The sequence below is a fragment of the Mastigoproctus giganteus genome, chromosome 3, assembly GCF_048544385.1.
Source record: "Mastigoproctus giganteus isolate SK-2022 chromosome 3, ASM4854438v1, whole genome shotgun sequence".
Lineage (NCBI taxonomy): Eukaryota > Metazoa > Arthropoda > Arachnida > Uropygi > Thelyphonidae > Mastigoproctus > Mastigoproctus giganteus.
In genome coordinates this window covers 156,499,357-156,519,286 of record NC_143577.1, presented here as the reverse complement: position 1 = coordinate 156,519,286, position 19,930 = coordinate 156,499,357, and the positions used below count along the sequence as shown (strand labels likewise).

Genomic DNA, 19,930 nt, shown 5'->3' with positions numbered 1-19,930 from the left:
GTTCCATTCTTCGCTGTGTAGTTCTCAGCTTTTCTTCCATTCTTTTGGTGAGTTCCCAAGATTCACTTCTTCCATAAGTCGTGGTTGGGAGTTTACATTGGTTCATTATTTTACGTTTCAAACAAACTGGGATATTGTTCCTCAGTATGTGACTATATTTCTTGAATGCTATCCATCCAAAATTTATTATTCTCCTGACTTTCAGCCATTTATCATTATTACAGCTAATAACTTGTCCCAGATAAGTATATGACTTCACCTTTTCAATTACTGCTCCTTCAGTCATTATGTCCCTTTCTGTGGCATACTTGTTTATTACTTTTGTTTTAGCCATATTCATCTTTAGTCCAAAATACTTATAACTGTGCAAACTAATTAAGATTTTCCTCTAATTCATTGGGACCACAATGACCACAGTGTCATCTGCAAATCGTAAATGGTTTAGGTACTCTCCTTTCTGCAACCAGTCTAATCTTCGGAAAGCTTCTCAACGTGCAGCAGTAAACAACTTTGGAGATATTGTGTCTCCTTGTCGAACTCCTTTCTCAATTAAAATTTTTTTTTTTTTTTTATGTAAACCCCAAACATGAGAGGTATAGTACCTATAGTACTTATTACCGTGCTTGGGTTGAAGGTTGATAAGACGAAAGAAGATATTTGTTGACATTGGACTTGAACTTCTGTAGATGGATAATTTTCAGGAAATACGTATGAAGGAAGGTTGTTCCAGAAAACGGAAACAGGAGTTGAATGAATAAATGAGGAAGATGAAAAGTTGGTTCTGTGGGTTTGAAGTTGGACAGTAAATGGATGTTGACTGGCAGCGGCACTGTTCAGAAGAACAGTGCCCATGGAATTATCTGTAGAAGAGGCATGCAGCAGAAACATGAGAAAGCGAGTGGAGAGACTCTGTTAGAGATGAAACATTAATTAACCTAACTGCCCTCTTCTGAATGGAATCAAGAAGCCTGAGAGAGGTTTTGGGGGCACTATCCCAGATGTGGGAACAATATTCCATGGCAGGGCGGATTTGCGATTTATACAGAGTGAGCAGCTGTTTGGAAGAAAAGTAACGCCAAGAGTGATGAGAAAACAAAGTTTTTTAGATGCGGAGGAAGCAATATTTGTAATGTGCTTGTGCCAAGAGAGATTAGAAGTCAGGGTAATCCCCAAAAGAGATATATCATTTTTCCTAGAAATCGGAGTGTCACTAAAGATAAGCATAGGAGCAGAAGAATCCTTTTTGCAAGATATAGGACAAGACTAAGTTTTAGAAGGGTTCAAATCAACTAAGTTGTCTTTGCCCCACTGGAGAATTACCTGAAGATAGGCATTTAAGGAATTGGTAGCAGATTTTCGAGAAATTTGAAGTTGATTGAGCAGGACAAGGTTTCTCAAAAAGGAAAGAGGAATGCAATGTGCTATCATCAGCAAAACCATGGATAGGATTTCCAGTCAATGGAAGAAGGTCATTAATATACAAGAGGAAAAGAGTGGGGGAAAGAACTGAACCTTGGGGGACACCGGCATTAGTGGAAAAGGTAGAAGACAGAGAGCCATCTACCATCACCCTCAGTGAGCGATCAGAGAGAAAACTGGATAACCAATTACTAAAAACAGTTGGCAAACCATAAGATGGAAGCTTGTTTAGAAGTTGTTTATGCCAAACACGATCAAAAGCCTTTGAGATGTCAAGAGCAACTACTTGTGTTTCACCGAAACTTTCCATTGAATTAGTCCATAAATAGGTAACATAAGCAAGAATATCACCAGTGGATCAACACTGACAGAATCCATACTGTGGATCGTTGATCAGACGGAAGGTTCCTCGGTAGTTTAAGAGTTGGTGGTTAATTGATTTCTCCATTACTTTAGAAAGAGTAAAAATAATTGCAATGGGACGATAATTGGATGGGAGGGATTTGTCACCCTTTTTAGGAACTGGCTGGATATGAGCAAATTTCCAAGCAGAGAGAAAAACACCTTTGGAATAAGAAAGTGAAAAAAGGCGGCAAAGAATAGGAGTAAGTTCAGGAGCACAGGTTTTGAGAACAAGTGGAGAAATACCATCGGGACCTGGAGCTTTCTTAGCATCAAGATTCGTCAAAATCCTTCTGACATTCTTTTGACGGAAGACCACAGGAGGCATTGAATAGAGCGTGTTGGGAATGGTGGTATGTGTTTCACCAAGATCATTAATACATGAGTTGTAAGAAAAATGGGATGCTAGCAGGTCAGTTTTATCCTTGGCTGAAGTGGCAACAGAACCATCTGGTTTGGACAGAGGTGGGAGCAGAGATGGGCAAAAGTTGTGGCCAATAGCTTTGGCAAGAGACCAGAATGCTCAGCTACCATTAGGGCAAGAAGCAAGTTTTCTACTCTTAGCCTGTTCAAACTCTAGTTTGGACTGATTAATAACTGCTTTACAATTGTTGCAAGCTGCAGTGTAGGCTGAAAATGAAACTGGAGAATTAGAAACAAGCCAATTACGATATGCAACATTCTTTCCTTGAACAGCCTTTCACATTTATTGGAAAACCAAGGTTTAGATAAAGGACGAGATTTTAAAGTGGAGTGTGGGATAAAGGATTCCATTCCTGCAAGAATAATTTCACTGACACAATCTGAGCAAATGTTGACATCAGAAGTTTTGAAACAGTAATCTGACCAAGGAAAAGAAGTCTCGCAAGTCATCCCATTTTGCATTCTCTTAATGCCAAACAACATGAGGCTGGGAATAGCCATGAGATAAAGGTTCCATTAGAGAAGAGACAATCACCAAGTTGTGATCTGAAGTGCCTGAAGGACCTCTCACTTCGACCTTGTACTTAGAACGGTTATTTGTGAGAAAAAGATAAAGCGTATTGGCTGTATGATTAGGATTATCCAGTATTCTTGTAGTTAAATGAACAATCTGTGCAAGGTCATTAGTAATTGCAAAAGCCTCAGCATCTCAACCAGCTGGGTCGGTGTGACTAGAAAATGGAAGCCAGCTGGAGTTGTGAACATTAAAATCACCAAGGAGAATTACCTCACTGTTAGGAAAGTTGGACTGGAGAAAGTCATGTTGCAAACAGAGGAAGTCAAAGAGCTCCAAGTGATTAGTGGAATTGGGAGAATGGTAGAGACAACAGATGAATTTGACGCAATGAGGTAGAGAGATTTTAAGCCAGAGAAGATCAAAGAGAGGAGATTCCAAATTGCCAAGTCTCTGACAGGGAATATCAGAATGGACATATGCACAAGTACCACCTTTGAGGCGAAAGGAATCATACAGTGAATAATTTGGGCATGTGAGATGAGCAGTAGTTGAATCAACCAATAACTGAGATTCTGTCAGAAAAAGTACATGGGGTTTGGCAGACTGCAAGTGGAAATGGACATCGTTGAGATTAGAATTGAGACCACGTATATTTGTGAAATGAATTAGGAAGTGCTTGGGTGGGTTAGATCTTTTCACAGATAAGCTTGCTCTATTAGTTTGACAATTCATGGTATATTCAATAGTAAAAAAAAAAGTTGGTGGGACATGCTGTACGAAGTAATGAAATTTTTGGATATGACGTACACATGGTAAGAATATACCCAGATCTGTGACATAATGTGGCCTCGACAATGCTCCCCGCATACACACTACTCGGACTCCCTCCAGTCACTATCTGGCAGAGTAGAGGTAACAAGATTATACACTAGCTGATCCGGAAGCCTCCTAGAGAGTTACCAATAGGTTCAGTCCGGTGTACTAACTAGTAGCCGGCCTGCGAACACCGTTTTAGAGCTGTACCCTGGAAATGTAAGGAATATTGGATCTCGCCACGATGTTCATCATAACCTCAAAAGTAATCAATCATACTGCATGATGGAAGAGATAGGGAATGGTTGACCGGAACTTAGCTCTAGAGACTAAACATGGGTTCCACCAGTTCAAGCTTCCAATAAGCAAAGTGGTGGTATTGCACAGGTTGATGAGAGTCATCTACTACCTAGTACTGCCCAGTAACATAGAGGGGCGGCATTCCTCCATGTGGTGTGGGCGCCACACCTCGACTCCTGCTTACGTTTGTTCACACCTGGGTGGTCACCCACCATGTACTTGTGCATGGAGGTTATACCCAGGATTACTAACAGTCCCACCATCGTGAAGGTGCAAGCAGAGGATTTGGCTATCACAGACCGTCCGAACTTTGCCGAAATTGGGTCCACTTGACTTGAGTGTCACTCGAATATCAGTTCCATCAGGGTTTTAGACTCCCAGGTAGCAAGTGCAGCTTGTCTGGCAAATCTGAGAGAATGTCTGTGACAACTTCAAGGACCATTTGCTACTGTCTTTGTCTAGTCTAATAAAGGAGGTAGCTTTCTTCTATTTTCTTCAAAATCATAATATATGGGGTATCTATGCCTTGTCTTTCCAGTGCCTGAAATATTGCCTTGTGCTGTATGGAGTCAAATACCTTTTCATAATCCACAAATGCCAGGCATAATGGTGTTTTATATTCATTCTTTCTCCATTAGCTGTGGTATTACGTGAAGGTAATCCATAGTTGAGAATCCTGTCCTAAAGCCAGCTTGCTCTTTCAGTTGATTCTCATCAAATATTTTTTTCTAATCTGTTAGTAATGACCCTTGTAGATGTGGGATAACAAGCTAATTGGTCTATAATTTCCAATTTCTGATTTATCTCCTTTCTTATGCAGCAAAACTGTGGTTGCATTATTCCACTCTTGAGGCTTCACACCTTTTTTAATGCATTTTGCGAAGAGTCTTGCCAGTTTTAGTGTCATGTCTCTTCCTCCCAATTTTAACAACTCTACAGTAACTTTATCTTCCCCCTTGGCTTTCTGATTCTTCATTTTCTTCAACACATATTCTACCTCATCAGGAAGAATATTGGGTATTTCATATGTGTTACTAATTTGCGATCCATCTACACCCCTGCTGGCATTATTCCCTCACTCCGTGTATAATTCTCTATAGTAGTCTTCTGCTTTTTGAATTATGCCTTCTCTGTTATTTATAAGTAAACTATCGCTATTCTTCAGTTTCAGTATCATTTGTCTTTCTGTATTACTGCTCATGGCTGTTGATTTAAGTCCTTTGTTTTCCATTAATGCTTGTTCTACTTTTCTTGTGTTAAAAATTTTTCTTATGTCCTCTCTGAGTCTCTCTCTCTCTCTCTCTTTAATGGCTTTGCATAATTCAGTATACTCAATTTTCTCCTTGAGATGTTTATCTTTCTCTTCATTTGTTGCCTTCGGTTCATCATGACAAGTGTTTCTTGACTATTTTTTTTCCCCTTTGGATTTCTTTTTTACCTACAGGCTTTATCACTTTTAGAAAGTTCTAATATTCCTTGTCGATATCTTGGTCCTGAGCAGTCTGCAGAAGCTTAAACTTGTTCTTAAGTTTCAATACATGCTGCCTTTTCTCCTCTTCTGTTATCACAAAGACCTTCGTATTATTTGCTTGAGTCAGTTTTTTCATTTCTTTTCTTACATCTATATCAAGTGTGCATCTTACCATTGTGTGACCACTTCCAACATTTACCTTATTCAGAATGGTAAGGATGAAGTCGATTTCATTAGTTGTTAATCCATTTGGACTCTTCCATTTTCTGTTCACCCTTTTCTTGAAAAAAGTTTTCATTACTGACAATCCTCGAGATTCTGCAAATTCCACAAATCTTTCATTTCTTTCACCAATTCCAAAATTTCCCATAGTTCCCCTCTCTGTGCTGTTTTGTCTTTTTCCATCCTTAGCATTAAAGTCCCCCATTATGATAGTGTGTATTGGGTTTTCTGCTCATCTAGATGACTCTCAATTTCGATATACGTTTCTTCACCCTCTTAATCATCATGGCTCGATGTTGTTGTATAAATCATTATAACCTTTAACTTGTACCTCTTAGAAATCCTGAGTATTAGTCGTGACACCTGTGGTGATGTATTTTTGAATTCCAAAATGTTTTTTTATATCTTTATGGACCAGAAAGCCAGCTCCACTTTCGCTCCTTCACTGTCTCCATTGGTGTACAGATTTCCACTTGATAAACTTATGAGTGAGTGATTAACTTCTTCTTCTTGTTTCAGCTCAACTGACGATATTCCAATTCACATTTTCTAATTCTTTTTCCAGTTCTATTATCCTGTCTTCACCGGGGAGCGATCTTCGTTCTAACAGGCCAAGTTCAGTTTCCGTGCATGGCAGCCTAGTCGTACCCAGAGATTCTTACCACCCACTGCTTCCACTCTGACCCTTTCGCTGCCATAAGAGGGGGAGTGAAAGCCGCTGGGGACTGAGGGCATTTGTTTTGTCATGCTGTGATATGCTGGAGGGTTTGGTCTTTTCCTCTTCATGCTGACCAGGCATCTTGAAGAGAACCACTCTACACGTTCGTTGCCACCTAAGTGATGTAACAGGGCTTACCATTGAGAGTTTGTCCATGAATGGATTTTAGGGAGGCAGGCCAACCGGACTTCGAAATCTTCTGTAATAGAAAGATATTGGATCCATCAGTGTTTTAGACTGAGTGTCTGATAACACACAGAATACCTGTTACCCTCTAAGCCCTGTTCCACACAGTTGATACATAACTCTGGGATTAATCCTATACACATGCAGTACTGTACATTTGTCAATGCTAAACTTCATTTGCCGCCTCTCAGCCCAACTGCTCAATTTCACTAGATCCTGTTGCAGTAGCGTACTGTTATTAGTGTCATTAACAACCCTGGCAACCTCTGTATGTATCATCTGCAAACTTGAACATTAAACCTGATATACTTTCATCAATATCATTATTAGATACAGAAAACAACACTCGGCCCAACACCAAACCCTAGGCAACTCCACTAATAACATTAGTCCATGAGGAGTAGTGTCCATTGATTACCACTCTCTGTCTTATCCCACTCAACTACCGTTTTATCCTTAGTAGCAACTTGCTCTTAATGAAAACTGCTCCAATTTATACAGTAGTGTTCCATGTGCAACAGTAGCAAAAGCTTTCCTGAAATTCAAGTATATGATATCAAAATTATTTTTTGCATCCAGTTCCTTTGTGACCACATCGTAGTATCCAATCAAATTGGTCAGACAAGACTATCCCTTAACAAACCCATGCTGTGTCTGAACTATAACTGCAGTCTTGTCTAGATGATCGTGCAGTGCTTCTTTAACCAGTGCTTCTATTAATTTCCCTGGGACAGAATTTAAACTAACAGGTTTGTAATTACTCGTGCCACCCTTTGATCCCCCTTTGTGAACTGGGGACACATTTGCACATCTCCAGTTCATAGATACCTTTCCTGAGTCCAAGGAAGCTCTCATAATTATGGCTAAGGGTTTGCTTACTGTCTTTTCTGCCTCATTCTATACAACTGGATAGATCTCATCCACCCCAGGTTGTTTTCTTATGTTGAACTTGAACAATTTCTCCTCCACTTTGCCCTCAATTATTACAAAATAATTTAGCTCCCTGCCAGAGTTCGATGAACTTTTGGCATTCCCCTCCCAGAATATCTTCTCGTGTGTGATTGTAGATGCAAAATACTCATTCAGTTTGCCATCTACCTCAGCAGGATCATCATCAACAGTCGGACCATCAATATCATATGAAACAGTCTGATTCATCCTCTTCCTTCTAGAAAGTATAAGTAAAGAATTCTTTGCTGTTTTTCTTTGCATCTTTTGTCAAGGATTTCTTATATCTGCCATAGGCATCTGTGTCCTCTGATAATTTATATGCATTCCATTCATTTTTCTTCTCTGCCACGAGTGTCATTAGTTCATGTGACTTCTATTTAGGCTTAAACCTTTAACAGTATTTCTTGGTTGGTATGAAAAGTCTAATAGCTTCCAAGATGAATTCTTTGAATGCTTTCCATTTAGAATTGCTGTTGGTAACATCGTCACTTGGTTCCACTGTATACAATTTAAAAAGTGTTTGAGACCACTGTAGTTATCTTTAGGAAAGAAAAAACCCTCCCCTTTACCCCTGATGGTAATTACATCTTTAAGTGAATCTGACATCTGCACACTGTGATCACTGCCATCTATTGGTTCCTTTATTTGCAGATTCTTAATGCATGAAGAATCACTGCTGATCCTTCATGCATTAAGGGGGAGTCTGGGTGCGAGGTTAGCCTGTGCGGGCGTAGCTCCTTGAAGCTCTTGAAACAGAGAAGTTTTTCCTGATTTATTTTCTGATTTATTAGTTTAAATTGTCATATTAACTTATTTTCTAGAGTAGCTTTATATTCCTAGTTACGATACTTAGTTTAAAGTTTAACTTAGACAGAGATTTTGTAGATATTACTTAGTATCGGTAATGGTATCAAATCCACGTGTCACAAATTGAACGAGAAGTCTTTTTTTTAAACCAAATTTAGTCGATTTATTAACCAATTGTTATATCAAATTATCTTCTATAAGTAGATTATAGACCTAGTCGGGATCCTTAGTTTATTCTAAATTGAGATAGTGAGATTTGGAAGCTAATCAATACTTACGAGTCCGTAGAAGTACCGTTCGAGAATTCCCGCCATTTTTACACGATAGCATAAGCTTAGTGTAGTATAGTGCATAATATAATATTGTCAATTAATCAGTAAATCTATTAATCTTGATAAACTTTATTGTCAACTAAATTGTATTTTTAACTCTATATATATATATAACGACTTAATCGTAACAAATAATTAATACATAACTATAGTGGTACACGTGATACGGAAGTTGTATAAAGGGAACTCGTAGAAAACACTAGATACCGAAAAAAAAAATATATATATATAACATAACTGTTTTGGGATATAACTTAAGGATTTAATTTTTGTTTTGAAATTTTATTGAATTAAATCGGAATCATGACTCTGACCAGAGCAGCAAAGCAAAAGGCTCAAGCTAATGGCAGTGCTGTGGTTCAGGGGAGAACTGAGGGGGGCAGTTGCCCTCTGAATCACAGTCTTTTAAAATGCACTGTTTGCTTGATGTTTGCGGAGCAGTCGGTACGGGACATGATACTGCCAAGGGGGATGTCTTTGTGTGTGCACGATGTAAGGAGTGCAAGGAAATCAGGCAACAACTCAGCGTTGTTATGGGCCTTTATGAGAGCTTGAAGGACAGGGTGGATGCCCTCGAAGGAAATAAATTGAGGGGCCCATCAAGCTCTCAGCTGCCCACATCAACACCAGAGCTTGCACTTGGTCATCAGGCAACACAGAGGCAGCCCCCTAGGCAGAATGCGCTGGTCCCACAGGAACTAGTAGTTGTTGGTGACTCTATTGTCTGGGAAACGGGGAACATGCTTTGTAAAAAGGATAGGTGGAACAGGACCAGGGTATGTCTGCCAGGGGCAAAGGTTGACGACGTTGTAGAGCGAATATCATCTTTTAAGGGCACAAAAGGTGATATAGTTGTACACGTTGGCACTAATGATATTAAGAGTAGGAGACCGGCAGAATTACTTAACAAGTACAGGTCACTGTTGAACAAAAGCCGAGAATTAGGGTTGAATTTGAAAGTGTCTGCAATTCTGCCTAGACACGATAGGAGGGAGTATATGATGAGAGCCTTGTCGATCAATTCGGCCCTGGAAAAATTTTGCAAGGCTCAAGGGGTAGAATTTTTTTCAGCCTGGACTGTACTTGTTAACAGGAGAGATTGCTTCTACAGGGATGGGATACACTTAAATAGAAAGAGTGCAAGAATTTTTGCTGATGCTGTCGAGGCAGTGTTAGGTGGGTCGGAAAACTGCTAGTTGGGGGGGGATACAAGGACTAATAGATTAACAGTAGCCACTGGCAGAGGTGGAAGTGATTCTTGCACTGCTTCTATTGAAATGAGCAGAAGCCTGAAAAACAAGTTGCAGGATATTTCAGAGACTGCTGGGAGTCATTGCGGTACAAGTAAACACATGGGTTGTGTTAGGGTAGCTAAGAATAGAAACAGGTGCATGTATACCTGCATGTACACCAATGCTAGGAGTTTGGTAAATAAACTTGATGAATTTGAGGTATTGCTCAAAACATCAAAGGCAGATATTGTTGGGATATCAGAGACGTGGTGTCACACAGATATAAGTAATGCGGAACTGGAATTTGGGGAATACAATGTGTATAGAAAGGATAGACAGGACAGGAGGGGAGGAGGGGTTATGCTATTAATTAAGAAACACATAAGGTCCAAGGAAGTGAAGCCAGTCGACATCGATGGACAGTGCAGTATTGAGTCAGTTTGGTGTGACATAAGCATAGGGAAATCAAAATTGAGAGTAGGAGTGTGCTATAGGCCTAATGACTCTGATGAGTATAATAAGATATTGTACAGGGAAATAGAGTGGGCCAGTAAATCAGAGAGTCTTATAATGGGGGATTTTAATTTCCCAGATATTGACTGGAATTTGTGGGTTGGTCACTCGCACACTAGCAAGGCTTTTGTGGATTTATTGGATGATTGTTTTCTACATCAGCATGTTCGTGAGGCAACAAGAGGGAGCAATACTCTTGATCTGATTATCAGTAGTGATTCTTCATGCATTAAGAATCTGCAGATAAATGAACCACTAGGTGGCAGTGATCACAGTGTGTTGAAGTGTGATTTACTCAAGGAGGTAACTACCATCAGAGGTAAAGGGAAGGGTTTTTGTTTTCGTAAAGGCGACTATGATGGTCTGAGACAGTATTTAAATTCTATACAGTGGGACCAACTGATGATGTTACCAACCGCGAACTCAAAATGGGAAGCATTCAAGGAACTAATCTTGGAGGCTACCAGGCTTTACATACCAACTAAGAAATATTGTTCAAGGTTTAGGCCTAAATGGTTGTCAGATGAACTAATGAGGCATGTGGCAGAGAAGAAAAATGCATGGGATACATACAAATTAATGGGTGACATGGAAGCCTATGATATAAGTTGGTCTGTAACCAAGTCACAAAGGAGATTAGGCAGGCAAAGGCAGACTACGAAAAATCCTCGGCAAAGGATGCAAAGAAAAACAGAAAAGAGTTCTTTACATATTTAAACTCGAGAAGGAAAGGGATGAATCAGATTGGTCCACTGGATATTGATGGTTCAACAGTTGAGGATCCTGCTCAGGTGGCGGCTAACAATCTAAACGAGTATTTTGCATCTACATTCACGCATGAGGAGTTATTCAGGAAGGAGAATTATGTAGGTAAAGTAAACATTGGCAGTGAGCTGGATGATTTTGTAATAACTGAGAGGAAAGTGGAGGAGAGATTGTTGAGGATAAACATAAAAAAGGCACCTGGGGTGGATGGGATCTATCCAGTTATATATTAAAGGAGGCAGCAAAGGAAGTAAGCAAACCCCTAGCCATAATTATGAGAGCTACTTTGGACTCAGGGGAGGTACCCATAGACTGGAGATGTGCAAATGTAACCCTAATTCACAAAGGAGGATCAAAGGCTGACACAAGTAATTATAGACCTGTTAGTTTAACTTCTATTCCAGGTAAGTTAATGGAGGCACTGGTTAAAGAAGCACTGCAGGATCATCTAGACAAGAATTCAGTTATAGCTCAGACGCAGCATGGTTTTGTTAAGGGCAGGTCTTGCCTGACCAATTTGATTGGATACTATGATGTAGTCACAAAAGAACTGGATGCAGGGAATAACTTTGATATTATATATTTGGAACTTAGAAAGGCTTTTGATACTGTTGCACATGGAAGACTGCACAAATTGGAGCAGTGTGGCATTGGAGGCAAATTGCTGCTATGGATAAGGGGATGGTTGAGTGGCACAAGACAGAGAGTGGTAATCAGTGGACACTGCTCAACGTGGACTAATGTTATTAGTGGAGTTACTCAGGGTTCAGTGTTGGGTCCGTTGTTGTTTTCGGTGTTTATGAATGATATTGATGATGGGATATCAAGTTTAATGTCCAAGTTTGCAGATGATACAAAGGTTGGCAGGGTTGTTAAGGACACTACTGACACTATGCTGCTGCAACAGGATCTGGAAAGGTTGAACAGATGGGCTGAGAGGTGGCAAATGAAGTTTAACATTGACAAATGTAAAGTACTACATATGGGAAACAGTAACCCCAGAGCAACGTATCAACTCTGCGGTACTACACTGACAGTGTGATGGAGAATGAAAAGGACCTGGGGGTAATTGTGCAGGCAGATATGAAGTTCTCTGAGCAGTGCAGACGAGCTGCAAGAGTAGCTCATGGTGTCTTGTCAATGATATACAGGAATTTTTCTAGCAGGGATAAGGAGGTGATTATTCCCTTGTATAAGGCAATGGTTAGGCCATATCTTGAGTACTGTATACAGGTCTGGAGGCCTCATTTCAAGAAGGATGTAGTGCTGGAACGGGTACAGAGAAGGGCAACAAGATTAGTGAATGGAACAAAGGGTTGCTCTTACGAAGAAAGGCTTAAGTTTTGCAAATTACAGAGTCTGGAGACTAGGCACCGGCGAGGTGATCTGATAGAGGTGTATAAGGCTTTGAATGGTTTGAGCATGCTCAATGCCAATGGGATTCTTCATCTTGCTCAGAATAATCACCTCAGAGGGCATAAATTCAAATTGAGGAAGGACGGATGTCGGATAGATGTGCGGAAATTTGCCTTTGGCCAGCGGGTGGTTGGTTGGTGGAACCGACTTCCATCACTTGTTGTTGAAGTTGATAGCCTAAACAAATTTAAGGCTCAACTGGAGGTATTTCGAACGAACGGAGGGGTGAAATGGGAGTGGGGTTTTTTTTTTTTTTTTTTTTTTTTTTTTTTGGCTGATGCTGAATAAGCTCGCATTCTTGCATCATATGTCTCTACTAATTATTAAATAACATAAAATGGTAGTTTTATACTTACTTAGAAAAAATTATCATTCCTCTGATAAACAGCCTCCATGCTTGTATTGTTCTGTGTAAATTTTCACATTCTTCAATCGGTGTATTTACATATTACTATGAGAAAATGCTGCCCTTATTTTTGGATAATCAATCTCATACTCATCTGCAAATGGATGGCAAGTGACTCATCTGCAAATGGTAAAATTGTGATTAGTTAGCATCTACTACACTTACTTTTGCTTGCATGTTTATCTTTATTAAATTTCATAAAGATAAAATTGTGAAGAATTCATGAAATTTTTGTTTTATAAATATTTACTATTCAAAATTTTCTATTCGTTTTGAATATTAAAAATTCCTTATTGAGTAGTAATTTTTAAAATTTTTTCTGAATGAAAAATTTAAAAATTGCTTCTGTTAGTTTATATCAAAATTTACTATTAAATTTGTATTTACTATTAAGAAATTTGCTGGATTTTCAAATTCTCAGGCCAGTGAATTTAATGGTTTCATGAATTTCAATTTATGGAATATTGGGGGAGTAGTAATTAATTCTATTACTTAATTCTACTACTGCAAAATAGAATTAAGAAGTGATTATCAGTGCAAGTTATATATTTTTATTCTTCACTGTAATTTCTTTATAGTACTGTACCTCCAGGCACTCATGGTACCGATAACATGCTAGATGACAATATTATGGCTAGCTATGAAGATCATGGAGAAAATTTGAAACCTGATGGTACCTGTGAACCAGGAAGGAGTAAAGATCCTTATTTAAAAGAAGATCATTATTTGCTAAACAAAACGGCAACTCATGTGCAGACAATATGTACCTCAGAAACTAATGGTAAAGTACTTCCAGATAATATGAAGCATGCAGTTACAGTTCGACATCCCTTATTTGAAAACAATAACAACAACAACAACAATAATAACAGCTTAATTAGAGAAGAACAAGATGTAGAAATAGAAGATCAGAAAGTTGAGGTAACTATTTATATAAATAATGGGGTAAAGCTTTGATTTAATATCTTATCTAATTGCTGAAGTTATTATTCATGTTATCCGCTTGTCTTCTATTATATCTCTATTGATAGTTAATAAAAAAAATCCTTAATAATAATGGTCTGCATTTTAAGACAGGTTTTCTGATGCTTTACTGTTGATAAGGAACTGAACTACATTTTAATTAGAATAAAAATTAGTTGAAATTTGCTCTATCTCATCAGAATTTTATACAAATGAGGGAAAAAATAGTGGTGGGTGCTTATGTTATGGTTTATTTTGTATTTTTACAGAGTTTAAAGTTGTTATTTTTATATAAAAGTACAGTAAAAACCGAAATATCAAAGGCTATGTTTTCCTGTCAAGCATAGATGGGCACAAACTGCATTTACTTTTCTACACTCTAGAGCAGTGTTTCTCAATCTTTTTCCTTTGGTGACACAGTTGCGCTAAATAATTCAGTTTCTATGGCATAGCATGAAATAAAAATTCAAATTTTCTGTAATACGTAACAAACGCACGACTTATAATTCCTTATTTAACAATAAAACAGAATGAGAATCATACCTATGACACTATGACAGTGTTCTCAATCTTTTTGCTTTTACTTTTCAATGATCCAATACATTCAAATAAAATGTCAATTTTCTTGGTTAAAACACAACAAAATGGTTAAAATTTCTTATTTTGACATTTTGTTGTGATCTCTGTTTAATGATGGAAATCACAATAAAAATATTTAACAATGCTTGTTTATTAATATTAAATTAAATATGAGACAAGTCATTTCAAGAGTGTGTACAATGAAATCTTTACAATTTACTGTTTAACAAAATTAGCATAAAGAAATAAAAAATTCTGGTGAACAGCAGTTGAAAAATTAATGTGAAATTTTGGTCTGGTGTTGACTGCACAACCTGTAATTTGGGGAGAAATTTTTGATAGTGCAACCCTTAGTTCCTCTTCTAAAGAAAGAATCTTTTCACTTCTTTTACTTTTTATCTCGGTGAGTACCAAAAATGCTAACTCACGAAGGTAGGAAAAAATAATTATTACCATTATAGCTTGTTTAGACAGATGACAATATTATGGCTAGCTATGAAGATCTTGTTGCCCTTCTATGTTCTTGTTCTAGCAAATCTACATCCTTCCTAAAATGAGGCCTCCAGACCTGTACGCAGTACTCAAGGTGTGGCCTGACCATTACCTTATACAAAGGGATAATCACCTCCTTATCCCTGCTAGCACAATTCCTATATATTGTTGACAAAACTCCATGACTTGCTCTATCAGCCTGTCTGCACTGCTCAGAGAACTTCATATCTGACTGCACAATTACCCCCATGTCTTTTTCATTCTCCACCTCCCTGAGTGCAGTACCACACAGTTGGTATGTTTCTCTTGGGTTACTGCTACCCATATGCAGTACTTTTCATTTGTCAATCTTAAACTTGAGTTGCCACTTCTCAGCCCATCTGCCTAACTTTTCTAGATCCTGTTGCAGTAGCATACTGACTTTACTGTCATTAACAACTCTGCTAACCTTTGTATCATCTTCAAACTTGGACATTAAGCCTGATATACCTTCATCGATATCATTGATAAATACACAAAACAACAATAGGCACAGCAGCGAACCCTGGGGGACTTCACTAGTAACATTAGTCCACTTAGAGCAGTGTCCATTTATTACCACTGTCTGCCGTCTCCCACTCAACCATATCTTTATCCGTTGCAGCAACTTGCCCTTAATGCTATACCACTCCATTTTGTACAGCAGTCTTCCATGTGCAACAGTATCAAAAGCTTTCTTGAAATCCAAGTATATGATATCAAAATTATTTTTTGCATCCAGTTCCTTTGTGACCACATCGCAGTATCCAACCAAATTGGTCAGACAAGACATCCCTTTAACAAACCCATGCTGTGTCTAAACTATTATTGCAGTCTTGTCTAGGTGATACTGTATGACCTCTTTAACCAGTGATTCCATTATTTTCTGCAGAACAGAAGTTAAGCTAACAGGTGTATTATTATTTGTGTCACTCTATACCCCCCCCCCCTTTGTGAATTGGGGATACATTTGCACATCTCCAGTCCATGGGGACCTCTCCTGACTCTTAAGGATGCTCCCATAATTATGGCTATGGGTTTGCTTACTTCCCTTGCTGCCTACTTCAATATAACTGGATAGATTCCATCTGCCCCAGGTGCCTTTTTTATGTTTAACTTCAACAATTTCACCTCCACTTTGCTCTCAGTTATTACAAAATCACTTAGCTCCCTGTTAGAGTTAGATAAGCTTCTGGCATTCCCCTCATTGAATAACTCCCCACATGTGAGTGTAGATGCAAAATATTCATTCAGTTTATCGTATACTTGAGCAGGATCATCAATAGTTGAACCAACTATGTTAAGTGGACCAATCTGATTCATCCCCTTCCTTCCTTCCTTCCTTCCTTCTAGAGTTTACATAAATAAAGAACTCTTTCCTGTTTTTCTTTGCATCCTTTGCCAAAGATTTATTGTAATCTGCTTTTGTCTGATAACCTGCTTTGTGACTTGACTATAGACTTTTATATCTGCCGTAGACTTCTGTGTCGCCTGATAATTTATATGCATCCCATATGTTTTTCTTCTTCTCTGCTACGAGCTCATTAATTCATCTGATATCCATTTAGGCCTGAACCTTGAACAGTATTTCTTAGTTGGTATGAAAAACTTAGTCGCCTCCAAGATTAAGTCTCTGAAGGCTTCCCATTTAGAATTCACCAATGGTAACATCATCAGTTGATCCCACTGTATAAAATTTAAAAACTGTCTGAGACCAAACAAAATCCCTTTCCTTTATACAAGTTCGAGTCAATATATGGAAATTTAAAATCCCTGATCACAAGACATTCTGATTTACTGACCCACTCGTTCTCTGCACAATTGCTCATTATACTCATGAGATTTATTAGGCCTATAACACACTCCCACTCTCATTTTCCCTTTTTCAGTGTTTATGTCACACCATACAGATAAAACATTACACTGTCCACCCATCTCAACTGGATGCACTTCCTTAGATTTTGTGTTTCTTAATTAACAGCATAACTCCTCCTCCCTTCCTACTAGGGCTTGCAATACTGGTAAAACTCTTAATACCGATATTTCGGTATTTTTAATTTTTGAAACTGGGATACCGGTATTCCAAAAACAAGCTTTTTTCTCAATGAATTTTGATGACAGTTAGGTGCAATGAAGTAAGGAAAAAACAAGTACTATAATTACTTGAATTCAAGTTTTAAATAAACATTTATTGCAATAATAAATATTCTAAAAAAAATCATTAAAAATACAGTTATTCTAAAAAAAATCATTAAAATACAGTTATTCTAAAAACAAAAAAATATGTATTGTTACTGCAAAGTTTAGTTATGTTTAAGCATCCACACTCCCTGTCCGAATAAAGCTCTTAAGAAACATAAGCAATCAATTGCTTATGTTTCTTATCAATCCATTTTAAGCGATTAAAATGGATCTAATTTTGGTACATATTTGATTAGCGGCAGAAAATGCCCTTTTGGATTCTATTCTGGTACTATTGTACTGAGATAATCATAGACGATCTCAGTCCATATTTTATATGCTTTGAACGTTTTTAGCAAAAATAGTTGAAAGTATTTCATTAATTTCCAACTTAAGTTCATCTTTTAAAATCTCATTGGAGTCAGGCAATTTCTTATTTTGGAAATAATTTGCGGAACACTGATGTTCTGTTCCATGTTTGAATTATGTTCATCAGTTTCTGAAGGAGTGAGTCGTTTTATTCAGGGAAGTATAATTTTCACTATAGTATCTTTACTGAGTCTGGGAGAGAGCAAAGAGTGGGGATAAGGAATAAAGAGAGCAAAGAGTGCAGTTAATGAATTCTTCACATATATAAATGCAAAGAAGAGAAGGACAAATCAGATCAGATCAGACGCATATGTAATTGCGTGGGATAGTATTAGATACCCCAACTGATGTTGCAGATGAACTCGACAGTTACTTTTCATCGATATTTACAGAAGAAAACCCTTCACGGCAATGAGAAATTATGGAAGTGAAATTGAAAAAAATATAATTAATGATATTGAAATTTCACATGTTTATTTAATGAGAAAACTTCGCACCCACAGGCGAGTAAGGCTCTTGTGGTTGATGGCATATACCCTATAATCTTAAAGAAGGCAACAAGTGAATGCATTGAACCATTAAGGCTAGTTATGAAAGTATCACTGGACTCAGGAGAGATTCCGTTGGATTGGTGTAAATTGTAACATAAAGGCGGTTCTAGGACTGTAACGGAAAATTACCAACCGGCCAGTCTAACTTCAGTAGTAGGGAAAATCATGGAGGCAATGATCAAGGGTGGAATACAGGATCATTTAGATGGAAATGGAATTGTGTAGGATACACAGCATGGTTTTGTAAAGGGAAAATAAGTTTAATGGTTAGCCATTTTGACAGGTCATTCATGAGCTGGATTTAGAGAATAATTTTGACATTGTTTATTTGAATTTCAGCAAAGCATCTGACTCAGTCTCACATGAGTGGTTACTTTATAAGTGAAAATCCTTAGGTTTATAGCACGATGACTTGAGGGCACCAGGCAGAGGGTTGTGATAAATGGTTATTCCTCGGATTGGGATAATGTAAGAAGCGGGGTTCCCCAAGGATCAGTATTGGGATCACTGTTGTTTTTGATTATCTTAAATGACATCTATGAAGGGATATAGGGTGTGATGTCTAAACTTGCAGATGATGTAAAGATCAGTAGAGTAGTTAATGATCGCCGCCAAGCAGAGCTTCTTCAGAGTGACCTAGATAGACTTCCGGGATGGTCAGAAAAGTGGCAGCTAAATGCTTTAATTCAGCAAAATGCAAGGTCTTACACCTGGGGAACACCAACCCCAAAATAACTTATACACTCGGTGGAGTTGAACTGAAGTTAGGAATAGTTGAGGAATGGGACTTGGAAGTTACGATACGGTCAGACATGAAGTTGTCTGAGAATTGTGGACAGGTTGCAATGTTGCATGGTGTCCTATCGATGATTTATTGAACATTTGCTAGTAGAGATAAGGACGTCATAATCACATAAAGGTGATTTTATAACCTTTATGGGATTAAATTATAAAATATATATTTTTTTTTAAATTAGTACCGGAAAACTGGTATTTTTGTATCAATACCGGTATTTGAATACCGGAAAAAAATTACCTGTATTCGGGATCCCTGGATCTCTGTATTGTAAGCCCTACTTCCTACCCTGTCTATCCTTTCTGTACTCATTGTACTCCCCAAATTCCAATTTTGCACTGCTTATATCTTTGTGACACCATGTCTCTGATATCCCAACAATATCTGCTTTTGATCCCTTGATCAGCACTTCAAATTCATCAAATTTATATACTATACTTCTAGCATTGGTGTACATGCAAGTATACGTCACCTGTTCTTACTCTTAGTTACCCTACCACAGTCCATGTATTTGCTTGTTCCATGGTGACTCCCAGCAGCTCTTGAAATCCCCAGCAACTTGCTCTCCGGGCTGCTGCTCATTATAATAGAAGCAGTGCAAGAATCACTTTTGCCTCTGCCTGTGGCTACTGTTAATCTTTTAGTCTGTGACTAAAAGATTATACCATTTTAATGGTATAGTTGTTAGCTAAATATAATTTAGCTGCAATATACAATTAGTTAGGGAAGAAAAATGATAAACAATTGATAAAATTGCAAAATGAGTACATCATGTTTGCCTAAGAGGAGGCGGCATCTGCAGTGACAGAAATTTACTCATTTTGTTATTGCTTGTCTGCTGTGAATCAAATTATGTTAGTTTGTTATTCATTCCATCATCAGCTAACTGTTAGCAATGTGTTAATGCTTTCCTGTGTATTTAAAGATGATTATACTATGTTTATTGTTTTACTGCTGAATTGCCACTCTGTTTTTTGTGTTTGGTTTTGATTATAAATTATCAATATCACACCTTTAAAATGTTCAAGGATAGTTACCCTTTGCAATGCCAGTCCTGAAGGTGGATACAAGAATATTTGTTCTGGGCC

At 38.0% G+C, this 19,930-nt stretch overlaps 1 protein-coding gene across 1 annotated transcript in view; it reads left to right on the top strand.

Moving 5' to 3' along the window:
* Positions 1–19,930, top strand: part of LOC150088348 (tau-tubulin kinase homolog Asator-like) — a 439,131-nt gene that overhangs the window by 332,126 nt on the left and 87,075 nt on the right. Inside the window, exon 8 of the mRNA XM_090369460.1 lies at positions 13,472–13,814. Within this exon, the coding sequence (XP_090225586.1) occupies positions 13,472–13,814 (343 nt within the window). The remainder of the gene's footprint in view (positions 1–13,471; positions 13,815–19,930) is intronic.